General features: G+C 50.5%; 7 protein-coding genes across 7 annotated transcripts; 4 read left to right on the top strand and 3 right to left on the bottom strand.

The window, feature by feature from the left end:
* Positions 1 to 1,332: 1,332 nt before the first annotated feature.
* On the top strand, positions 1,333 to 2,767 carry N7447_006827 (phosphoesterase superfamily protein; the record flags this gene model as incomplete). The annotated part of the gene is made up of 2 exons (XM_057231089.1): positions 1,333 to 1,893; positions 1,958 to 2,767. The coding sequence occupies 2 exons, from the start codon at positions 1,333 to 1,335 to the stop codon at positions 2,765 to 2,767; spliced, it is 1,371 nt and encodes a 456-aa protein (XP_057086179.1).
* Positions 2,768 to 4,546: 1,779 nt separating this feature from the next.
* N7447_006826 (uncharacterized protein) lies at positions 4,547 to 5,281 on the top strand (the record flags this gene model as incomplete). The annotated part of the gene is made up of 2 exons (XM_057231088.1): positions 4,547 to 4,780; positions 4,943 to 5,281. 2 exons carry the CDS (start codon positions 4,547 to 4,549, stop codon positions 5,279 to 5,281), a joined length of 573 nt encoding a protein of 190 aa, XP_057086178.1.
* A 1,254-nt stretch (positions 5,282 to 6,535) lies between these two features.
* On the top strand, positions 6,536 to 9,230 carry N7447_006825 (DUF3824 domain-containing protein; the record flags this gene model as incomplete). The annotated part of the gene is made up of 3 exons (XM_057231087.1): positions 6,536 to 8,276; positions 8,340 to 8,702; positions 8,764 to 9,230. 3 exons carry the CDS (start codon positions 6,536 to 6,538, stop codon positions 9,228 to 9,230), a joined length of 2,571 nt encoding a protein of 856 aa, XP_057086177.1.
* Positions 9,231 to 10,323: 1,093 nt separating this feature from the next.
* Positions 10,324 to 13,032, bottom strand: N7447_006824 (putative phospholipid metabolism enzyme regulator; the record flags this gene model as incomplete). The annotated part of the gene is made up of 1 exon (XM_057231086.1): positions 10,324 to 13,032. One exon carries the CDS (start codon positions 13,030 to 13,032, stop codon positions 10,324 to 10,326), a length of 2,709 nt encoding a protein of 902 aa, XP_057086176.1.
* Positions 13,033 to 14,375: 1,343 nt separating this feature from the next.
* Positions 14,376 to 17,395, bottom strand: N7447_006823 (magnesium transporter CorA family protein; the record flags this gene model as incomplete). Its single annotated transcript, XM_057231085.1, has 4 exons — positions 14,376 to 14,446; positions 14,513 to 14,715; positions 14,787 to 16,844; positions 16,911 to 17,395. The coding sequence occupies 4 exons, from the start codon at positions 17,393 to 17,395 to the stop codon at positions 14,376 to 14,378; spliced, it is 2,817 nt and encodes a 938-aa protein (XP_057086175.1).
* Positions 17,396 to 18,147: 752 nt separating this feature from the next.
* On the bottom strand, positions 18,148 to 19,090 carry N7447_006822 (uncharacterized protein; the record flags this gene model as incomplete). The annotated part of the gene is made up of 2 exons (XM_057231084.1): positions 18,148 to 18,323; positions 18,394 to 19,090. The coding sequence occupies 2 exons, from the start codon at positions 19,088 to 19,090 to the stop codon at positions 18,148 to 18,150; spliced, it is 873 nt and encodes a 290-aa protein (XP_057086174.1).
* Positions 19,091 to 19,297: 207 nt separating this feature from the next.
* N7447_006821 (fungal specific transcription factor domain-containing protein) lies at positions 19,298 to 20,311 on the top strand (the record flags this gene model as incomplete). Its single annotated transcript, XM_057231083.1, has 2 exons — positions 19,298 to 19,842; positions 20,056 to 20,311. The coding sequence occupies 2 exons, from the start codon at positions 19,298 to 19,300 to the stop codon at positions 20,309 to 20,311; spliced, it is 801 nt and encodes a 266-aa protein (XP_057086173.1).
* Positions 20,312 to 20,589: the final 278 nt, after the last annotated feature.

The following is a 20,589-nucleotide window of genomic DNA, read 5'->3' as shown; positions in this document are numbered from 1 at the left end:
TCTCAGATATCTTGTTTACAACATAAATGTCTTTTAAGATATCTTCTCCCCCCTTTCAGTTGTATAGGTAGACAATAGAAAAAGGCGGAAACAAAAGCCTACTATGTGCAAGAGACTTTTTCTATGTATAACATTTGATGAGGCAGACTAGCAATCACGCAAAAGTTCTCATATCTTCAATTGGCATAGATATCTCAATGATCTATGGAAATTGAAAACATTAGATGACTCCAGCAGCATCCTCGGACTGTCAGCCCGTACCGTGATTCCGAGCATGATCGAGAGCAGGAAACTAAGACCTTTAGCCTAAATTCAATCTATGTGTTAGATTGGATTTCTTGGAGTCCAAGACACTGTAGACACTGTCACTTGACCTTATACTCTACAATAGATAGAAACGAGTGATCCTAGGTGGAAAACACGACATCGTATCCCCGCATCTTCACAAGCTTGTCTGGAGCAAGCTGTGCCACTTCCATATTCCCCGAATACTACATCGGAGTTGACTTGAGTCTTCGAAATAACCCAATCCAGCCGGTCACCTGAGGCTGTTGGTTGCTGCAAGACAGCCAATCACCGCCTTCGCTAAACGCACGGCCTTGGGCACGCGTGAGACTCAACTCCAAGTGAGATCAACTACTTTATGAGAGAGGCATTAAATGTGACCTTTTGAAATGATCGACACTGTATGCTGAGCGTTGTGGAAACCGCACTTCATCCCGATATGTCTTGTTGTGATCAGAATTCCACACCGCAAGGAGTGGACGAATGAAATTGCTTGCCAACATATCTAGCTTGGCCAGGCAACTCGTGACCTTGTTTTCTAGGGTCATTCTTCATGCGTTGGCACTTTGTCTGTGCGAATGCTTGGCAGACTCTGGCAATACACCCGCCTCGATGCTCACTATTCCGAGTAGGCGTGAAGCACAGCATTAATGCTGCAACCCTTGTGCTGATACCTCTTTTACGTGGTCTAGGTGCCTGCCAATCCACCGGAAGCGGCCAATCACGCATGAATTATGGAGACGATGCGACAATCGCCAATCGGGTGCATCTCATACTGGTGTTATTCCCCGCCCAGTGAAAGTGTTAATTTATATGACCCCGCAACTTGCTAACTACCACTATCCATACCCATGCTTCTAGATAGGACTTCATCGAGCCGAGATATCCATAGCAACACGTGGAAGGGGATACTGGAAATTGCTTTGTTCTGAGGAATGCCAGGGATATTTGGCTAAATACATTTAAGAGACACCAAATCCTTTGATTCATCCCACAAAATCAAGCAATCTGCCCATTCCTTGGATCAGACTATCCTCTTGATTCATAATGAACCTCAGTGCTCTTCTTGGTCTGTTGACCTTTGCGGCGGCGGTCTCCGCTGATCCAAAGGCTAAAGGATCCCCTCATTCTTCGGATTTCATCGCCAATCTGAAGAGCAAGATCAAGCATGTTGTCATCCTGGAAATGGAAAACCGCTCTGTGGATAACCTACTCGGTGGGCAGAAACTCAAGGGACTGGATAATCCTATCAACAATGGCCCTTTCTGCAACCCGTACAACTTGACCGATGCTTCAGCTGGCACAGTGTGCAGCTCTGCCAAGGACTTTGACTCTGTCCTGGATGATCCCGATCACTCGGTGACCGGAAACAATATCGAGTTCTATGGCACTTTCGCCCCCAGCAATGTCCACATTGCCGAGGGCAAGCTCACCCCCAGCCAGCATGGCTTTGTGCATGAGCAGCTGCGCAGCTATGGCGATGATGCCGACAAGGCCTATTTGGCCAAGCAGGTCATCAACTACTATACCGAGGACGAGGTGCCGGTAATGACCGAGCTGGTGCAAAACTACCTCACCTTCAACCACTGGCATTCGGACCACCCCGGCGTAAGTCCGAGCACATTTCTATACTCTATATCCGCCGCGTATAGCTTCTAACGTGTATAAATAGCCCACCAACCCCAACCGGGCGTTTGTACTTTCAGGCACATCTGCCGGCCATGGGACCAACGATAATGCCTTTGAGGTAAACGTCCACGGTCTCACTCAACGTTCCATCTTCCAGCAGCTCTCAGAGACCAACCACACCTGGAAGAACTATTACACAAGCCCCAATATGGTTGACGCCTACTTCTTTGACTGGACCTTCACAAGCGGCAATGCCGACAAAGCAGTCCCCCTGAGTAACTTCTACACTGATGCGGCAGCCGGCAAGCTCCCAGAGTTCTCCTTCGTCGACCCCAACTGCTGCGGCGTGGGCACAAACTCCATGCACCCAACCGGCCTTGTCTCTGAGGGTGAGATGCTCATCAAGAATGTCTATGACGCAGTCCGCTCCAGCCCACAGTGGGAGGAGACCCTCATGATCCTCACCTTTGATGAGACAGGCGGTTTCCACGACCACGTCCCACCCCCGCTGGCTACCCGCCCGGATGACCTAACCTACACCGAGATAGCACCCAGCGGTGAGAAGTATACGTTCTCCTTCGACCGTCTCGGTGGTCGTGTCCCGACTATCTTGATCTCGCCGTGGATTGCCAAGGGTCGGGTCGAGCAGAAGGGCACTAACTCGGATGGCGAGACCGTGTCTTACTCCGCTTCTTCAATTCTGCGCACTCTCGGCTATCTCTGGGACTTTGAGCCATTCACGCCTCGTGTTCAATCCTCGCCTTCGTTTGAGCATCTCATTCAGAAGAAAGCGCGCACTGATACCCCTCTTACGATGCCGATACCCAAGGCCTTTAGAAAGACGGAGATTTAGAATAGTGCTCTGATGTTGCTTCTTATATTGATTGTGTATAACGGTTTTCAACAGCCCACCAATCAAATTTTCTGCTTGTGTGTATTGGGGTCTTGATCTCACCGACGGCGGGAGAGAAATGCCTTCCTATAAATTGGTAGGAAGCACCCTCAGATTCCAAACGGTAGACCATGGAATGGCCTTTCAAGCTTGGGTCAAAGCAACAATCGTAACTTGACATCCAACCGAGTGCTTTCTATTCCCAAAATTTCGTTACGGCCACATTACTTTTCCTTTGGACAGGCTGCCACTACCACTGGCATGGAAATATAAGTTAGAAAGAAACCTCATGACAAACCCTGACTTTAGCGCGACACATGCAATACGAGTCTAGGGTCTGACATAAATTTACGTTAAGCCCCAGATGTCATTTTAGTACCTTTGGCATTCAGCGACCTTGTGATTCGTAAATGGCTTGAATTAATTGATATTGATATTTACCTCACCGTATCTTCATAACTTTTGGAGGGGGCGAAGTAGTGCACAAGTATGCACTCAGCCTTCACTATGTTATATTTTTTCCCTGGGGGGTTACTATTTGAGGCTGAGTAGATGTCAGCACGGGTTTAGAGGGACTCAGGTCACGGTCGTGAGGCTCAGTACTATCAATGGATGTGCTCATTGGCCCCGGGGATGCTCGCTGATTACTCAGTGCATAGTGTCCAATCAGTAGAATGGATTAGCCCCTGTATGATTGTAGTTCGCTATCCATTACATGGATTTTACAGAGCTTCGACTAGGTAAGTAACGGTGATAGCGGCTTAGTATCGAAATCCCGAGTGTTCAAGTCATATTCTAATGCTCCGCGATTATACGAACCGGCAAAGTAGGCAGCCCCATGAGCGGTGATGATCGACTGGCTTTGATAGTATGAAGCTGCCTCTAATGTCTAGGGTCAATTTGATTGGCACCGCCTTGAAATTCAGACAGGAAAGCCGGGTAAATCTACCTGACCTCCCATGAGACTCCGTATAGAAGAATGATATCCCCGACCCTCGGAACTTGTCGCGCCAGCGAACTGGGGATGATCGATCAAGGCGACTTGACGCCAAGGCTGGCCATCAATCTTCTGCAGTTGCTGTATCGACTGGTGAATGGTCTCGACGGAGTTTTGATTCGGAGTTTCAAGTAAACGGCCGGGGAAAGTGCTATCTCCGCTGCCCAGAATCGTTCTAATTGGCTACCATCTGAAATCGGATGTGGGATTTACATAGTTAAGCGTAGTATATACGTTAGGTTAAACAAGACTGTGAGGAAAATTATAGTATTAAAATCATGTTTTCTATTTTTTTATTGTCGGAGTTGACCTCTAGGACCTGTGCATTTACACGTAGTTCTCACGGTATAGGACTTTACTCGCACACTAATCCCATAACCTTATTAATAGAATGTTATATTTTGAATTGATTTAGGCATATGGAGTGAGTGGCTGATCAAAGAGAAAGTGATGAATTGATGTTCCAGATGGGTGATCCCTTCCGCTTCATATGTGGACACTCCGCAAGGAGGGACTATAAAGATGTAAGGGCCGGTTAGGAGTTAGCCGGGGATATCGGATTCTCGTTGACGTATAGTTTCAATTCCATGATGCGTTGGTTCTTTTATTCCTGGCTATGGTCTCGTGCACACTTATAACTCATAACAACTAGCCTTGTACGGTTCCTCTTTCTAAATTTATTTCCATACCTTCGCTATCTCAGCCTAACCCTAAAACAAAATCAGTCGAATCCATTAGCCACAATGCCCCGTATCTGGTTCATCACCGGCTGTTCCTCCGGCTTCGGACGCCAGTTGGCCATTACGGCCGCTGAGAACAAAGAGACTGTCGTTGCCACCTCGCGCGACCCCTCCAAGCTATCTGATCTGACATCGATGGGCGTTATTGCAAAGAAGCTTGATGTGCAAGCCAGCGATAACGAAGTCAAAGCGGTTATCGACGACGTTGTGTCTACTGTTGGACCAATTGACATCCTGGTAAACAACGCGGGCTATGTTTTGGAAGGAGGTATAGAAGAGTGCAGGTAAATATCCCCTATTCTTTATAGCGATATTGAAGGTTTGAATCCAGTTCTAATTTCTAATCCATGTAGCCACCAAGAAATCTTCGATCAGTTTGATGTCAACGTCTTTTCATAGATACGAATCCTGAGGGCGGCTCTCCCCTCTATGCGCGCCCACAGATTCGGGGTCGTTACCAACTTTGGGTCAATTGCCGGCTGGCAGAGCGCTCCGGCAGTGGGCGTGTATTGCGCCACGAAGGCCGCCATCGCGCTCTACACCGAAACCCTACGCAACGAACTAGCTCCTTTCAACATTGAGGTCACCTGTGTTGAACCGGGTTACTTCCGCACCAACTTCCTCACTGGTGGCCATAAGATCACTGCCAAAAACCGCATTCCCGAGTTAGACAGCTCTAGGACGGGATTCCTTGTCCGCTATTGCGGGCAGTATTGCCCGCGAACAGGAGATGCTTGATAGTTGGAAGGATATTATTGGTTCCACGGACTGTGACGATGTGCAAGTCTAGAGGCAGAGATGCAGAAACTGTCTTGAAAACCAAAATCACATATGAAAAATAATTGTTTTCCAAAATTGACCGAGGGTGTACTTCGGTTTTAAAAAGCGGTAGGAGGGCATTATTCAGCCCTGGACAAAAGTACAAAAGTACATAAATACATAAATGACCAAAAACGCCCCGCATGACGTCATCCGGGCACAAAAGACCATTGAATTTGACGCCTCTTATTGCCCGGGGGGATAATGTGATACAGATAAGTCTTGGGTCTTTTTTATGATGTCAACTCCTGGGCGCTTAGTGGAACATAGAAAATAATACTTTTAAAATGGCAACCTAGAATACTAGAGATCTATGCGCTATGTGCCCTATCGGCTGAAACTACAGGAAACTGTTCTTATGACGGTGTGCATATCGTGCCGATCCGTTCTTCTAGACTTCGATGCACCTGTCAATGCACCAGATGACATTTGTTATGCAGGTGAGACTGCACTTACCGAAGTACATATCTGTATAGTTGTACTGTATGTATCAATAGAGTGTATTTGAACTTCGGACCACAGAAAGAACCATGGAATTAACCCGAGCCAGTTGATAGAACCCATGGACAGACAACGGGAAGGACCAAACAATAGAAAGTAAACAAAAATCATTCCCAACTAAGCCACGATGGTATCTTGAGAGTTTCCCACAGTTTCGCCACAGCCCCCCCCCCGGGCAAAGATCTTTTCAACAGAGCCTCACGTGTCTGCCTTTATCTTCTTTGCCTCTGCTTCCATTTTTTTCTCCTTCTTTCACATTTGCCATCTCATCTTCTTTCGCTAATTTATCACTCCAAGTCTATCGAACCTGATACAGTGCTGCCTGCAGATCATTCCTGAGACTGAGCTGGTTAGTGTGTGCCAATACTTCGCTCTCTGCCCTACAGAAGATCCGTGGCTTTCGAATCATTATCCAAACTCCACTGGGCGTTTGCAGGCCTCTCTTGGCTTTGATCTGTTTGGCTGAGATAATCGTTACCAATCAGCATCGCCTGGACAGGCTTCTACCGTAATCATCTTCGACCATTAGTCGCCCTCTCTACCCCCCACTTCCCTGCCGCCCCCCCCCTCAATTTCCTGCATTGTGCATCTTACTTTTTGTGCTCTTCAACTTCTTACTTCTCGACTCATTCCTCAATTATTTCTCATTTATCACTGCCCTTATCACGTCTCATGTCGTACACTTACAGAGACCGCGAACGAGACTGGGATGAGACTCGTCCCGTGTCAATCAAGCGCTACGTCATTCCTCCTGAAGATGACCGTCGAGACTTCATGTCGAGACACGATGACTCTTTCGGCGGCGAGCGCGAGGTGGTGATCCGGCGCAAAACAGATCGTGAAGAGCCTCTGACCGTCTCGCGCTACGAGCGAGAGGTGGAGTATGAGCCACCGCGCTATGAGAGAGACTACTACGATTGTGAGTACCTACATCCCTACACCAATCGTCCACACTCCCGGTCCATGGATTCCCTGGAACGAATAGAGCAGTCCCCTACTGCCATTGCAACTCGAAAACAATCCGTACTTATTCGTGAAGCCCGCACTGCGTATACTAGCCCCCGTGAATCCGAGTACGATGTCGTGCGCCGCTCTGAGGCCGATGAGGATCCGTATTACTATCACCGTCACCGTCGAGTTCGCGAGTACGACGATGCTCGCCCCCGACGTGAGCTGAGTCCTGAAGATTCCGTCTCCCAGACTAGTCGCCGCCGCCGCGGCGATCGTGAGCAAGACTATAGCAGCGACGACAGCATGGTTTACATCCGAAAGGAAACCCGCGACTATGATGACCACCCTCACCACCGTCGTCATATGGCAGAGGGCGCACTGGTAGGTGCTGGCGTGGCCGAATTGATCCGCAGCAACAGCAAAAAAGATGGCGACGTCAGTCATGGTGCCGGTCGTATTGGTAAGACTGTTGGTGCCGGTGCTCTTGGTGCAGTCGCTGTGAATGCTGCATCTCATGCTCGCGACTACTACCGCCGTAGTAAGAGCCGCCACCGTTCTCATTCCTTTGACGATGACCGTTCTTCCCATCGCCACAGCAGACATGGCCGGAGTCGTCACAGCCGCAGCCGCAGTCGCAGCCGCTCCCACTCTCACTCTCGTGCAAAGCATCTGCTCGAACTAGGAGCTGGCGCTGTGGCCGTGGCTGGTGTTGCTGCTGCTGGTATGGCCGCATTACAGAAGTCGAAAGCTGGAGACCGCAAAAGCCGATCCCGCACTCGTTCCCGTTCTCGGGCTCTTAGCCGGGGTCGTTCAGAGAAGGATTCAGAGCAGGGTGAACGCAGCATATCTGAGCGTCGCAAACACATGGCTGGCGCTGGTTTAGCCGGTGCGGTTGTGGCAGGCCTGGTCGAAAAGGTCCGCAGCCACTCGCGCTCTCGAAAGGGTGAGCGCTCCCGCTCCCGCAGTCGTCTGAGACAAGCCCTTCCTATTGTCGGTGCTGGTCTTGCCACCGCTGCTGCCACGGGTCTTTACGAGAAGAAGAGGGGTGAGAAAGATGAAAAGGGCGGTTCGAGCCGGGGCCGCCATCGCTCACGATCTCGCAGCCGCGCCCCGTCGCAGTCCTATCCCGATCCAGCTCGCGACTCAGCCGGCCTGATCGAGTACGGCAACGACCCAGTCGCAGGTAGCATCCCATCTGAGCACTACTACGGTCAGCGAGGCGCGCCCTACGACGCACAGGAAGCATACGGCCCGAGACGCCATACTCGTAGCCGCAGTCGTAGCCGAGCCCGCTACAGCAGCTCATCCGGTTCTGACCGCGAGGGCCACCGACGAAGCAAGAAGCACCGCAGTCGCTCAAGAGATCTTGCGGGCGCCGCCCTAGGCGCAACAGGGCTCGGCTATGCCGCACACAAGTACAACGAACGTCGTAAGTCCAAAGAACGCGAGCGCGAGTATTCCAGTGAGTTCCCACTTCCCCTACATTTTATCGAGAAATATTCACCCTGACTAGTGGTGTAACTAGAGCATGATGACGTCCACCGTGATCCTTATGAGGAATCCTACGACCCAGAACCATACCCGATTTCCCCACAGGCCCCGGGCGCCCCGCCCATGGCTGATCCCCACTACCCCAACAACCATTATTTCCCCCCGCCCCCAGGCGACTCAAACTATAATCTGAACGGCGGTACTCCTGTTTCATACAACCCAGCAGACTACCCTCCTCCACCTGGCGCTGCCCCGCCTCAGCCTTACGCCTATGGCGCTGTGCCACCAGGACCTGGACCGGGACCGGGACCAGACCAATACGCACCTCGGCCACGTAGGGCTGAAGACAATGTGAGCAGCTCCACCCTACCTACTGATGCATACCACGCGCACAAGGGTGGGTTCAATGAACCCCAACTGTGTATATATCGAAATAAAAGCTAATCTCCAATCGACAGGTCTAAACATCCACCCATTCCCAACATCTCCACACCGGTCAACTAGCCAGCCGCCACAAGCCCCAAAATCCGTCGCTTTCGACTTGACGGATTCCCCGCAGGATCCTGGCTACGAGACCGATGATAGTGATTCTACTGTTGAGCGATATTCATATTCGCATCGCGGAGGTAGAAACCACAGTCGCGATCGAGATCGTGATAGCCATCATGATCGTCATCGCCGCTCTTCATCCGTGCCCTATCCACCTATGCCTTATCCTAGTCCTGCTTCTAGTCATCGGCATCACCCGTCAGTCCCGCAACCTCATGAGCAAAGAGACCAGAACAAAGTCTCTGAAGTAGAATCTGACTCAACCATCGACCTACCCAGCCGCTTTGACGAGCAAGGCCGTCTTCTTCCTGAGCGGGATCCTGCTGTGGATAAATTAGAGGACCTGGTGAATAAGTTTACCAAGGTTCTGTTCTAGCGAGCGGGTTGCCGTGTGGTGTTTCATTCTATCTCGCTATCCCCCTTCATCCCCTTGGCTTTGTGTCTCTTCCTTCTGCTTTAGGTGGATTTTTCTGCTTTGATCAGCTCTATTTTTTACATTTGCGTACCACATTTCTTTGGTCTTTCATTTCCTTTCCCCTTGGTATTTTATCCTTGTTACAAGGTTATAAATGGTGCCTGCTGCTGATGATAACGATTTTATGATGTGCATGTGTTCAGATAGTACAATGCTTGTTGCTTTTTTTTATAAGATGGCATAGGTCATATTTTCAATATCTCTTTCGGTAACCAAGCTATTGGATGCTTTAGTAAAATCAGAGGGAAGTTGCATAAAGTAGGAGCGAATTCGGATTTGAGCTAGGTGTTGAACGGCTTCATGCGTGAATATCATGTGCCAAGTCAAGAGACAAGCTGAATTGTAAAAAGAACATAACTGTTCTTAGAACTAATACTACTGTATCCCACAGCCCGAAAGAATATCTCTAATAGTATGAAACAACCTCATTCAAAGCCCAACCGTCTCGTATTCGAAGACTGAGCTAATAACGAGAAAAAAAGCCTTGCTCAAAGTCCTTATAAGGTCATAACCGAAGGCCAATTCCAGGATCAGCCAAAAAGACCAGATAGATAATAGTACAGATACAGTGTGCTTTTGCACCATGAATGGACACAGAAAAGAACCTCAAATACAACTTGGTAAGAAGACATGGCTGGTGGCCGTGTAAGGAATGGATAGAGGGAGCAGGTGTAGCCGATATCGCGTGTTAAAAGAACAAGAGAGAAGACGTAAGGATGACAAGGGCTAGACGGAGTTGATCCGTGATAGAACTCGCGCTTGCGCGAAAAGACGAAATTGCAAATGGGGTATACTGCGGAAAGAAGTCTCGAGGGAAGATAGAGGGCCGATACTGCATATCTGTATGATACGGAGTGGGCCAAAGGCAATAAATAGGCTCTTTGCTTTTCGTCGCGTTACATGACAGATTGGAAAAAAGAAAAAAAAAAAGAATTAAGAGAAAATAGGGCTGTCGTAAGTCAATGATAATCGATCGATCTATCGCTAAAAATGGTTATGCCGTAAAAGGTCGTCTCGAACCCTCCAATCCGCGCACGGTGGAACGAGTATCGAGTGGAAGGCGAATGGATGGCGCGCTTCTTTTTACAGAAATCCGCACTGTGCCGTTGCTTGGAGGTGTCTGTTCTGGATCGTTGTCATCGGTATCAGGCACAACCTTGATGCTGGAGCTAACAGATGCCGAGAGGTAGCGGGAGCTGAGTGGGAGTTGGTATTTGATGATGCCGCGGACAGTCAACTCGAAGGGGTGCTGGAGGACTCGCTCCCAGCGCTCTGTGCCTCCAGCCTCAGTCTTGTTTCCTGGTCGGGCCAGACGGATCTGTCCCTTGGAGCTGGAAGTCAAATGATTCCAAGGAGATGATTCGAAAGATAGTGGGGAATCGAAATGGAACACGCGGCCAAGCAACATGGATCGCGGATCGCCTTCTGGGTCGGTTGGAGGATCGGTGCCCTTGTCAACGCCGTCGGTGGTGTGCGGGTCCTTGACACAGTCCACACGGCCCAGACACCTCACAGCTTCTGACAACTGCCAGCGACGTCGGCTTTGCTCCACGCGTGGAAAATTGTCCACATCACCATGCTCCCGCCAAAGTTTGTCGCTTCCAACATATCGACTCTTCGCGAATATGTTGACATCAGTGTCATCGATAGTCACTGGGAACAAATTCGGATTGACGGCTTGCACGTTCAAGTCCAACATGATTTCCTGTTCCGAAGCCAGCACGTTTTGAATCGCAATAACTTGGACATCTAGAAGGGGTTGGGTTGCTGCAATGATGAATGAGGTAGCACCCCCAGCGACAATCAACAACATAAGGAAGATAATGGCGCACGAGCCAAATCGAGCGAAAAATCCGCGATTCCGCTGCGCCATGTACTCCATTTGCCGCACGCTTGCACTATTCGGTCGTCGACCATTCCGACTGTGGATTGTACGTGGCGTGCCTACTAACGGTGTGCGTTCATCGTCCGCACCCTCTGCTTCGTAGTCATAGCTATGGAACTCGCCCTTCTTGGCACCACTAATGGTTCTGTAGTTGGGAGACGACCGGGTATTGCTGTGGCGCGAATGCCTGTAGCTATTCCCGATGAAATGGCGCGGAGACTTTTGAGATTGGCTTTGTGACTGTGCACTGTCGTTATCAAAAACTTGATGAACGCCGTTGCGTGAATGACGGCCAAAATTGTGGTGCCGGGGAGTGATGGTTCCACTCCCGTCAGTTCTAGAAGAACGCGAGGCCATGTCAATCTCAATGCCATCGCCATCTATGCTAGTGTTGTAGGGGTTCGCGTTGGTAAACTTCATGCTGCGTTTGCCTGTCACGCCGTGAGAAGCATCGCGCAGCCCCAAGCCTCTGGTACGACCAGCCAGCTGCTCCGCTTGACTCGCCATAGAGGTCGCACTAGGAGTCCGAGAATGATACCGGGGTGGTCGGGAGGGGTATGGATCAGGCGGGTTCGAGTCGTAAACGAAAGTCTCGTCGGAGTCGGAAACATCAGCCTCATCCACTGCATTAGCCACTCTAGCCTCGAATATGTCCGCTTTGCTTGTTACGGGGCCTGTTGTGATGGCATTGGGTCGACGGGTCTTTTTCTTTTCTTTGCGCGGACGGATTGTCTCATTGGAAGGCTTCATGCGAAGTGTACCTTGGTCTGCACGGGAAGCGCTGCCTCGCTCACCATTGCCCACCCCCATGGAAATCTGTGGTATCGAACTGACAGTCTCTGTTTCCACAATCATGTTGCGAACTGAGCCGTCGGCAGGTTTCCCACGAGCACCGGCACCAGCAGTGAGCGATGTTGTCGATCGTTGTGACATGAGAGTCCTGGGTGTCTTGGCTGCACCAGACGCCTGTGGACGAGTATCATCCTTTGGTTCCGAACTTCGATTCTCACCACTGTCACTGCCACTCCCTAAAGTTGGATGCGGAGCACGTGGAGTCGGGTCTTCGTCAATCCGGTGCAATCGTGACTCTTCCGGGATCACTGGCTTGATAGGAGTCTCACTGGACGGCGTCGAGGGATTGCTGGCCATCTCTTCGACGGTTTCCAGGGCAGATCCTTGCCCACTGACACCTCTAGTGACAGTCCGGGGAGTGTTTCGGTCTGACTTGGGTGCGAACTCCTCCAATTGCAGTGAAGATCTTTTTTGTGAAGTATTCGGAAGGGTCGAGTCCACATCCGCGCGACGATTCGCGGCCCATGATGGCATGTTGGATTTTTCCGGACTGGGAACATTGGCCAGGGAGTCGTCAGGAACGGAGAGAACAAGGGACCTGACAGGAGAAGAGGAGGAACGTTGAAGATTCGGTATTGGTGAATTTGTATGGGGTCCAGATGTCAAGCCGTTAGGGGGTCGGGTCGGACTGGATTGGTCTTGACTGTTCTTTCGTGAGTGTGAAGACACCCGACTGGGTGAAGAAGGATTGTAGGAACGTGAGGAGTGTCGGACCGGGGAGGGTTCGCGGGAGGAGACGGCGGAGTTCGTGGCAGGCGCGGGAGTGGAAACGGTAGGAGGATTGGGAAAAAGCTTAGGCACTTGAGACATGGGTTGAGTTTGGGATTTAACGATGGATCGTTCCGTCAGGCCACTCTCGCTGGCCGATCGGTGCACTGGGTCTGACGCCGCCTCTGCATCCTTGGGCCCTCTGGACTGACCAGAGGCGCCGGTAAGGTGAGGCGGCCTCTCGGACTCCGCAGCCATGGTCTCTGTCGAGTCAGAATGGGCTGACACGATTTAGACAAGTCAGGAGACCCGAGAGGTAGCCAGGTAGTTGGGCAGACACAGGGCCCAAAAGGGTAAGCAGAAAAAGCAAGGCACGGCGCCTAGCTAGGGAAAGCTCGACGGTGAAGAAGTGAGTTATTGTAAGAGCGAATAAAATATCACGGGGATCGAATGAGATGTTGCGCAGAATACGGGTCGTTACACATGTGAGGGTACAGCAGGACGAATAGCCGAAGACCACATGCTGTTGCCCGGTAATCGGATTCTGTAGAGAAACGCACAAGCGAAAAAGGGCTGCAGCAGGTGCAGGGGTTGGGGAAACTGGAGAGAGATGGAGATTGTTTAGAAAACTAAGTGGGTCGGGGGTCAGTGTAGCGCAAAGAGCCCACGCATCACTGTGCCGTTTTTGCTTTGTTCCGGAAGGACAAAAACAAGGCCTAGAACGAAGGAATCGGAAGATGGTAGGATATGGTTGGCGGATTTAGGGCAACTGGAGACCCGCCGATCCGGCTCAACGTTTTGGCTTGACTGGTTTTACGTCTGTAGTGGCGTCTGAGCTGCCAAAGGTGCAGAGAAGTCGGTGACCAAAACCTCGGTGAAAAGTGGCTGAGAGGGTCAGGTTGATGGCGAAGACCAATGACGAAGGCCCACGTCGAGAAGGGGGGTCACTGCAGGGAACACGGATGGTCTAGAATCCAGTGGAAAAAAACGGGGAAGAATGTGAAGTTGATAAAAAAAGGAGAATGGGAGTTGAATTGAAAACGATGGATTTTGTAGGGGATATAGGGGAGATGGGGGAGATGGGGGTTATGGACAGATTGGTGACGCCAAAATTGGTAATAAATGGTACTAAAATTTGCAGGATGCAGGAAATAATTAATTACTCATGTAAGGGAAATACAATGACTTCATACCGGAGAGCATCAGACTTTCTTTGACTTCGTATTGCTGATATCTCGGACTTGGCCCATTTCAACTCTTTCAAATGTTCCACGGGACGCCACAGTAACAAGGACAAAATCAAGTACCTTATGTAAGAAATTACTAGAATGTACTAGATAACTAGTTAATATTAGAATAGTGTCAAACAGTTTGTAATATACAGTTCTATCTAACCTATAGTCATATGTGGACCCAGATAACCTCCCAAATGTAAGAAACATGCACCGTATATCGTCAAATCCAAACACCCCAAGAGCAGTCAGAGACCAAAAAGAAAAACCCCCAAGCGCCTTAAAATACAGCAAATAACCAAACCAAAACCTTGGGTATCGATCCAATCGGCTGAAACTAAGTAGAAACCAACAATAGGGACAATACGTCTATACAATTTTGTAGACTCTTTTAGCAATCCAAACAGATACAAATGCAAATACGCAGAGTCCGGCAGTAACTATGATGTATTAGCCAATAGTTAGGGAAGGGGAAAGGGAAAACAGGGAAAAGAGGAAGGACTTACTGCACCAGAACCATGTCAGGCTATCAATTTCCTGACCCGGTACCTTGACATTCATCCCCCACATACCGCAGATGATGTTCATCGGTAGGACAATTGTACCAAGAACAGTCAGCTTACCCAGGACATCGGCAGTATGTTCCTGACGCTCGTTCATGAGAATGTTGATCTGCGCGAGATAATTCGAGTGCGCGCGGGAAAGGATTCTGGAAAGACACAGTCAGCGATTGTTGCAACGTTTCGTAAAGAGCCTTGAATATGGAGTAAAGAGGCTTACGTTTCGTAATGCGTTAGGTTACCCGTCATCGTCATAATGTGATCCTGAATATCACCTAGGTACAGACCAATCTCGGACTTGGGTGCGACCTCCCATTGCTCATTGCAACGCTTGGCAAAGCCCTTGACTACATCGGCCTTGTTGCTGAGAAGTCGATACAGTCCCATGACCTTCTTGCGGCATTCACCCACGCGCCGGAGCATCTCTCCTGGTCCAAATGAAGGAAGCACACTGTCATTGGACGACTCCTCCTTGCCGGAAGAATGCATCTGCATAATCTTCTCGTCGATCTCATCGACCTCATCTTCAATCGCTTGGATCAGCGGGCCGAAGACGTCGGTAATGTCATCGATCAGTGCGTATGAGATCCAGTCCGAGCTGAGGATCAGGTAATCCATCAGTTGGCGGATACGCCGCCGCACATTGGCCGGGTGCGGTGTTTGCGAGAAATGGAAAGATATCACACCTTCGCGGAAAACCACCACGTACATGTTCACCGGCTCTAGATAGTCCTCGCTGTTGGTATCCTGCTCAAAAGTGCGGTAGTTGACAAAATAGTAGCTGCGGAACAACTCGACTTTCTCTCGAGCTTCTTGCATCATAATGTCCTCTGCCGTCAGCGCGTGGATCCCAAACGCTTTAGCAATCGTACGCATCTCCGCGTCCGTCGGAGAGAGAACGTCTAGCCAGAAAGTCGGCCGCGGACCGTACCGTTTTGGTTTCGGGTTGGGGGTAGAGCTAAACGGGGTGTTTGAAGGTGCGGGCGATGACTCTCGGTGGGAGTCTAGGTGCCCTTCGCTGATGACAGATAAACGTGAGGGTCCTCTGACAGGAACATTGCCGGAGCTAAGGTCACTCGTGCTCCTTCCATTAGGGACAACGGTCTGAGCTGTCAGCTGAGGGTTGACATTCGTTTGATGGCCTTGTCCTTGACTTTGGATGTCCGTGTGGGACGTTGGCTTGGTGGCGGGATGTGTCAAGTTATTGAAAACTGGATTCTCCATAAAAGATTCCTCGTCCGTGTCCTCGTCTTCCGATGAATCCTCCAATTCGGGGGGATCTGGAATAAACAAATCGCGGAAGGTACCACCTGGTTGCACCAGCTCGGAGATGGTTTGGGCATGAATGGTGCTCGGGAATTCCTCGTTGAAATATGTGAACCGGTAGGGTGCCTCATCCTCTTCCCGTCGCCAACCTTTATACTGAGGGCGCAACCGGCCTTCGATGAGCATAGGCTCACTGATCCTTTTGACTCGAATGTCTCCATTGCGCTCCTCTTTCTCCTCGCGGCTCCATTCTTCCAGTGCGGAGAGATCGGGCCATCGTCGGTGTCTACGCCGTCGACGATCGCCGGCTTCATCCCGCATTTGCCTTGGTCCCTCGTCTCCTAATTCGGATATCGTTTCGGTAGGGAAGCATACGTCTTCCTCTGCTGGCAATGCCACGGTCCGGCGTCGCCGCAATTCTTGGTGTGGAGACAGAATCGGTGATCCAGGTGCAGATGATGGCGCAGAGTGTGGCTGTAGTCCATTTCCGTCTATGTCAATCAGCGTGTCGTTGAGAATGTTCAAAGAGTCCCTACGATTCTCCATTGACCGAGCCAGCGAGAAGTCCCACTCAGCTCCGGTTACAACAGCATCGTCGTACTTCATCTCTGGGCCCATTTTTGGAGACCCAGGAGTTGACGGTGGATTGTTGACATCGTAGTCTCGCTCTACAGTGGGAGAATAGAGTGGGCTGCGATCGTCCTTTGGCGAACATCCCGAGGATATGGTTTGAGCAGAAGACTGTCGAGCACGCGATGAGAACAAACTCGGGCGAGTATCTGTTCCATATCGATTATGGCCGGACGCGTGGCCTGAAACTGGCCGCATCAATGGTGTCCGGTCATTGGCGTCCTCTTCGTCACTATCATCATGATGTTGTTGGCTCCGTCCTCCCCTCGGGGTGCTGCGAGATTGCCCATCGTTCGATCGGAAGACATTAGATGTTAGAGAGCTCGGGCGGAATGACGATGCAAGGCGACTGTCACGACGGGGCCGCATTGAAGGTTGGTCCCTGCTCGACAAGAAAAATTAGTATTCATCTCAAGCTCCGAAATCGCTCAATATCACGAGATCATACCGGTGATCTAGTAGCGCATCGCTCTCCAAGCTTGTGTTACTCAGATTGCGCCCCAACTTGAAGAAGGATGGGTTGTCCCTCGAGATTGGCCGATCGGCCTCCATTGAATCTCTAACACCTCCAGCACTTAGGATCTCCCCAGGACTATCATGAGATTCCTCCCGACGAGGTGGAATAAAAGACTGGTGTCGATTGCGACGTTTGCGATTGCGGTTCTTTTTGCGTTTGGAGGACTTGGGGGGTTTGCCAGCAGCAATATCAGCGGGGGATTCGAAGCGGGTCTCGTTGGCTGGTGTAGTCGTGGAGATGGATACCGGACCAGTGCCTGGGGCCCGACCGCCGCTCATTGGGCCAGAGCTAGCGTTGTTATCAGCAGAGTGTGGGTAATCGCTGCGTTGTGAACGTTTTCTTGGGCCAGACGAATGCGAGGACCGAGGCGGTCGGGAGGCCTCCCTGCTAGGTGTCGGGCTCATGGGCGGATCCATTGTGACAGTTTCAATAATTGGGTCGCGAGGGAGGCTAGGTGTCTCCAGTACTGAACAACTGTACTGAAGTGGAGGAGAATTTTCAGTAGCTCATCAGCCAATGGAGCTAGGGCAACGCAAACAGGGCTCTGGATCTACCTTCTCGTTCTGGATCACAGGGCAAGACTCGCAATATGCAATATACCCAGATTTCCATACGATATTACTAGGGCTGATGATCCCGGGGAAACCGGCATGGTCGACGCTGAAGGGAGGAGCTGCAGCTCAGAGGGGGATGACGCGGGTGGCAAAGCCAGAGTGGAATACCCCAAGACAACCCCAAGAAAATCGTAACCTTGGAAATGCTCAGATATAGAACAAATTGTAGTAAGGTACAGGAAAGGAGAGTGCAATACAAAAGTTCAGTACAAAAGTCCTTTACAAAGAGAAATCCGTAGATGATAGTCTGACTGTTAGGTCTAGAGGCCTTTCCCAAAACGGGACGGATGAGGTCAGCACAACTATATAAAATTTAGTTGAACAATGCAACCTCCAGGGTTGTTAGGGATATCTTCTATTCTTAGATCAATAAAGAGTAAAGGCAAAAACAGAAGGTCCTTAATACTCCAGCGATAAGCTGAAGAGCACCTATACAGTCTCTGATAGCACTAAGCTCTCAAACTTTTGTCCAGCAGAAAATAAGGAAGAATGATACATTCAAAATTCCTAGCCAATACATACACTGCTTGTCTATTAGCCAACATCAGGCCCATCTAAGTCGACGAGTGCTTTGCCACAAGAGCCATAAGCCGACCCGCAATTTCAAGCGCAAATCCCTCATCGTTGATATCTCGTTCATCTGATACCACTCGGAGTTTGCCATCGTTGAGCCCCGAACGTAGAGTATCAGTAAGGGCGGCATCGGCATCAGTATCTGCAAATGCCGACCCTATTGTCCCAATGCTACTCACCCCTCCCCCAGGAAGCCACACCTCAACCATACCTGGGTCCTGGTAAACCGGCCCAGAGTTTGTCGAGGATGAAATTCCCGACTTCCCGACATTCGGCTGCAGAGGTTCGTATCAGAGTCACGCTCGGATTATGGACGAACAAATTGCGGTCACGGAATTGGCGTGGTACCGTGTCTACCGGACCAAAATTGACCATATCCGTGGCTCCAACGGAAATGATATTGGGTATTCCGCGCTTGAGTGTCGTCTCCAGGCAGCTAGTTTCACAGCGCATAGTCCCGCCCACAATGAGATCACAAATCTCCGTCGTTGTGATATCCAAGATGGCGTCTAGACAGCCTTCCTCAACCAATCGTTCCATGGCCTTTCCCCCATGACCAGTCGCATGAAACACGTAGACCTCTACAGAATAGCTGTTTTCCAAGTGACGTCTCACATGATCCACATACGGGGTGGTCACGCCGAACATCGTAATACCGACTCGAATCTTCGTCTCTTCTGGCCGGTTGTCCTGCGCACTCAGGGTCCGGCTTTCACTCAGCCTATGCTGATATGTCGATGCCATGCCGAACATAGCGCCAGCTGCATTCCCCAGCACTTCGCGGAGGAGCCGGTTATTGCCCGCGATATCTATGACCGAGTACATCAGGGTGATATCGCACTCACCCACTATCGGCCCTGTATTGCCGGACGCGACTGTGCTGACGATCAGTTTAGGCAGGCCAATGGGTGCAGCCGTCCTCATTACGGCGGAGATCAGACTGGTTCCTCCACTGCCTCCAGCACTGATGATTCCGTAGATCTCTGTCGTTCATAGTAAGTTGGCGACACACCTACTGACACAACTAATGATTGTCACGTTGACCCGGCCACGTTTTCCTTGGATATTGTCGAAGCCGAGGAGCGTCGCCGCTGTTGGTTAGGCCTGGTCACCCTGCTCTGTAATCAAAACATGGCCATTACCGGGTTAGACATCTATCGATCAGTGTTCTCGTGGCGTGTCCTGCCCCCAGCCGAGGTGTGGGACAAGGACATCGTCCAGGGACAGCCAGCACCGATTGCAGCCTCGGTAGGGATCAACCCCGTCTCGTATCTGATTCAAAAATCGCGCCTCTTTCAAATATCTTCGGAGATCTGTAACCCCGTTCTTACTACAGGGCCGGATGACCCGACAGCCCTCTACCGTCTGGACGCGGCCATCCGAGCCGAGTTGGACCCACTGGAGCAGAGCTACGCCTTAATGCTTGGTGGTAACTTATCATTTGTTCATACCAATCTACTGCTCAGTTCTGCCCATCACCTAGTTCTCATTCTCCACAGTATCATATTGAATGAAGGGACCTTTCGTCTGCTGCAGCATAGCTGGTCGAACCGTCAGTGTATGAAAAGTGCACAGCGCGTCTTGGAACTACATGCCGACTTCCACCAGCTACCCCAATCCAAGCCCTTCTACTGGTATATTCGTGGCCGGGGCGCTTTTCATGCTTTCCACGCCGCGTTCGTCCTGGCGCTTGCCCTTTCTGTAGAACCCTAAGAATCCTGTATATTGGATGTGGTACGGTTGGCACACGAATGCCATGCTCGGCTCGAGGCATCAAAGGCACAAAGTCAGCTGTGCACCCGGACTGCAACGATTCTTGGCCATATGCTGTAAGTCGCCTAGCCGCGCGTGGCATGTGTTTTGGTTAGAACTGACAGACAATTCTCTAGATCAAGCAGGTGGATGACTACCTCGGGCATGGCCCCGGATGGTCTGCACAGTGCAGTATCGCAAGGCGACGAGTCAAATAGCCAGAATCCCATCAGCCAGCCCGTTGACCTTAGGAATGGGCATACATTCGCCTCGGAGAATGTGGATTTCCCCAGTCTGGTTCGACAGATTGAGCCCCAGCAATGGATCAACCCGGTGAACATGGACTGGGGCCAGTGGGATCTGATTATGAATTCAATGGGAACTACATCCTGATGCGACACTATCTCCGCCCTCCGCCTTCCGCCGTCAGGACATAGGTCCCATCAGTGATACTAGACCTAATTGGGTGTCGGTGGGACCTTGGGGCCTCGTATGGATCGAGGTTCTAAAGCGTATCGAAGATTACATTACTTATAGTTACTACATAGTAATGATTTGCACACATAAATGATCTAAACGAGTAAGCAGAAATACAGCAAGATAGTCCCGATTAGGAAGGGTAATAACAGATAGAGCTAGTCCTAATCTGGAGGTTCCACCCTGGTCTCCGC

The sequence above is a fragment of the Penicillium robsamsonii genome (genome assembly GCF_028829455.1).
Source record: "Penicillium robsamsonii strain IBT 29466 chromosome Unknown utg000003l_segment0_segment0, whole genome shotgun sequence".
NCBI classification, from domain to species: Eukaryota; Fungi; Ascomycota; class Eurotiomycetes; order Eurotiales; family Aspergillaceae; genus Penicillium; species Penicillium robsamsonii.
This window is presented reverse-complemented; position numbering and strand designations above follow the sequence as displayed.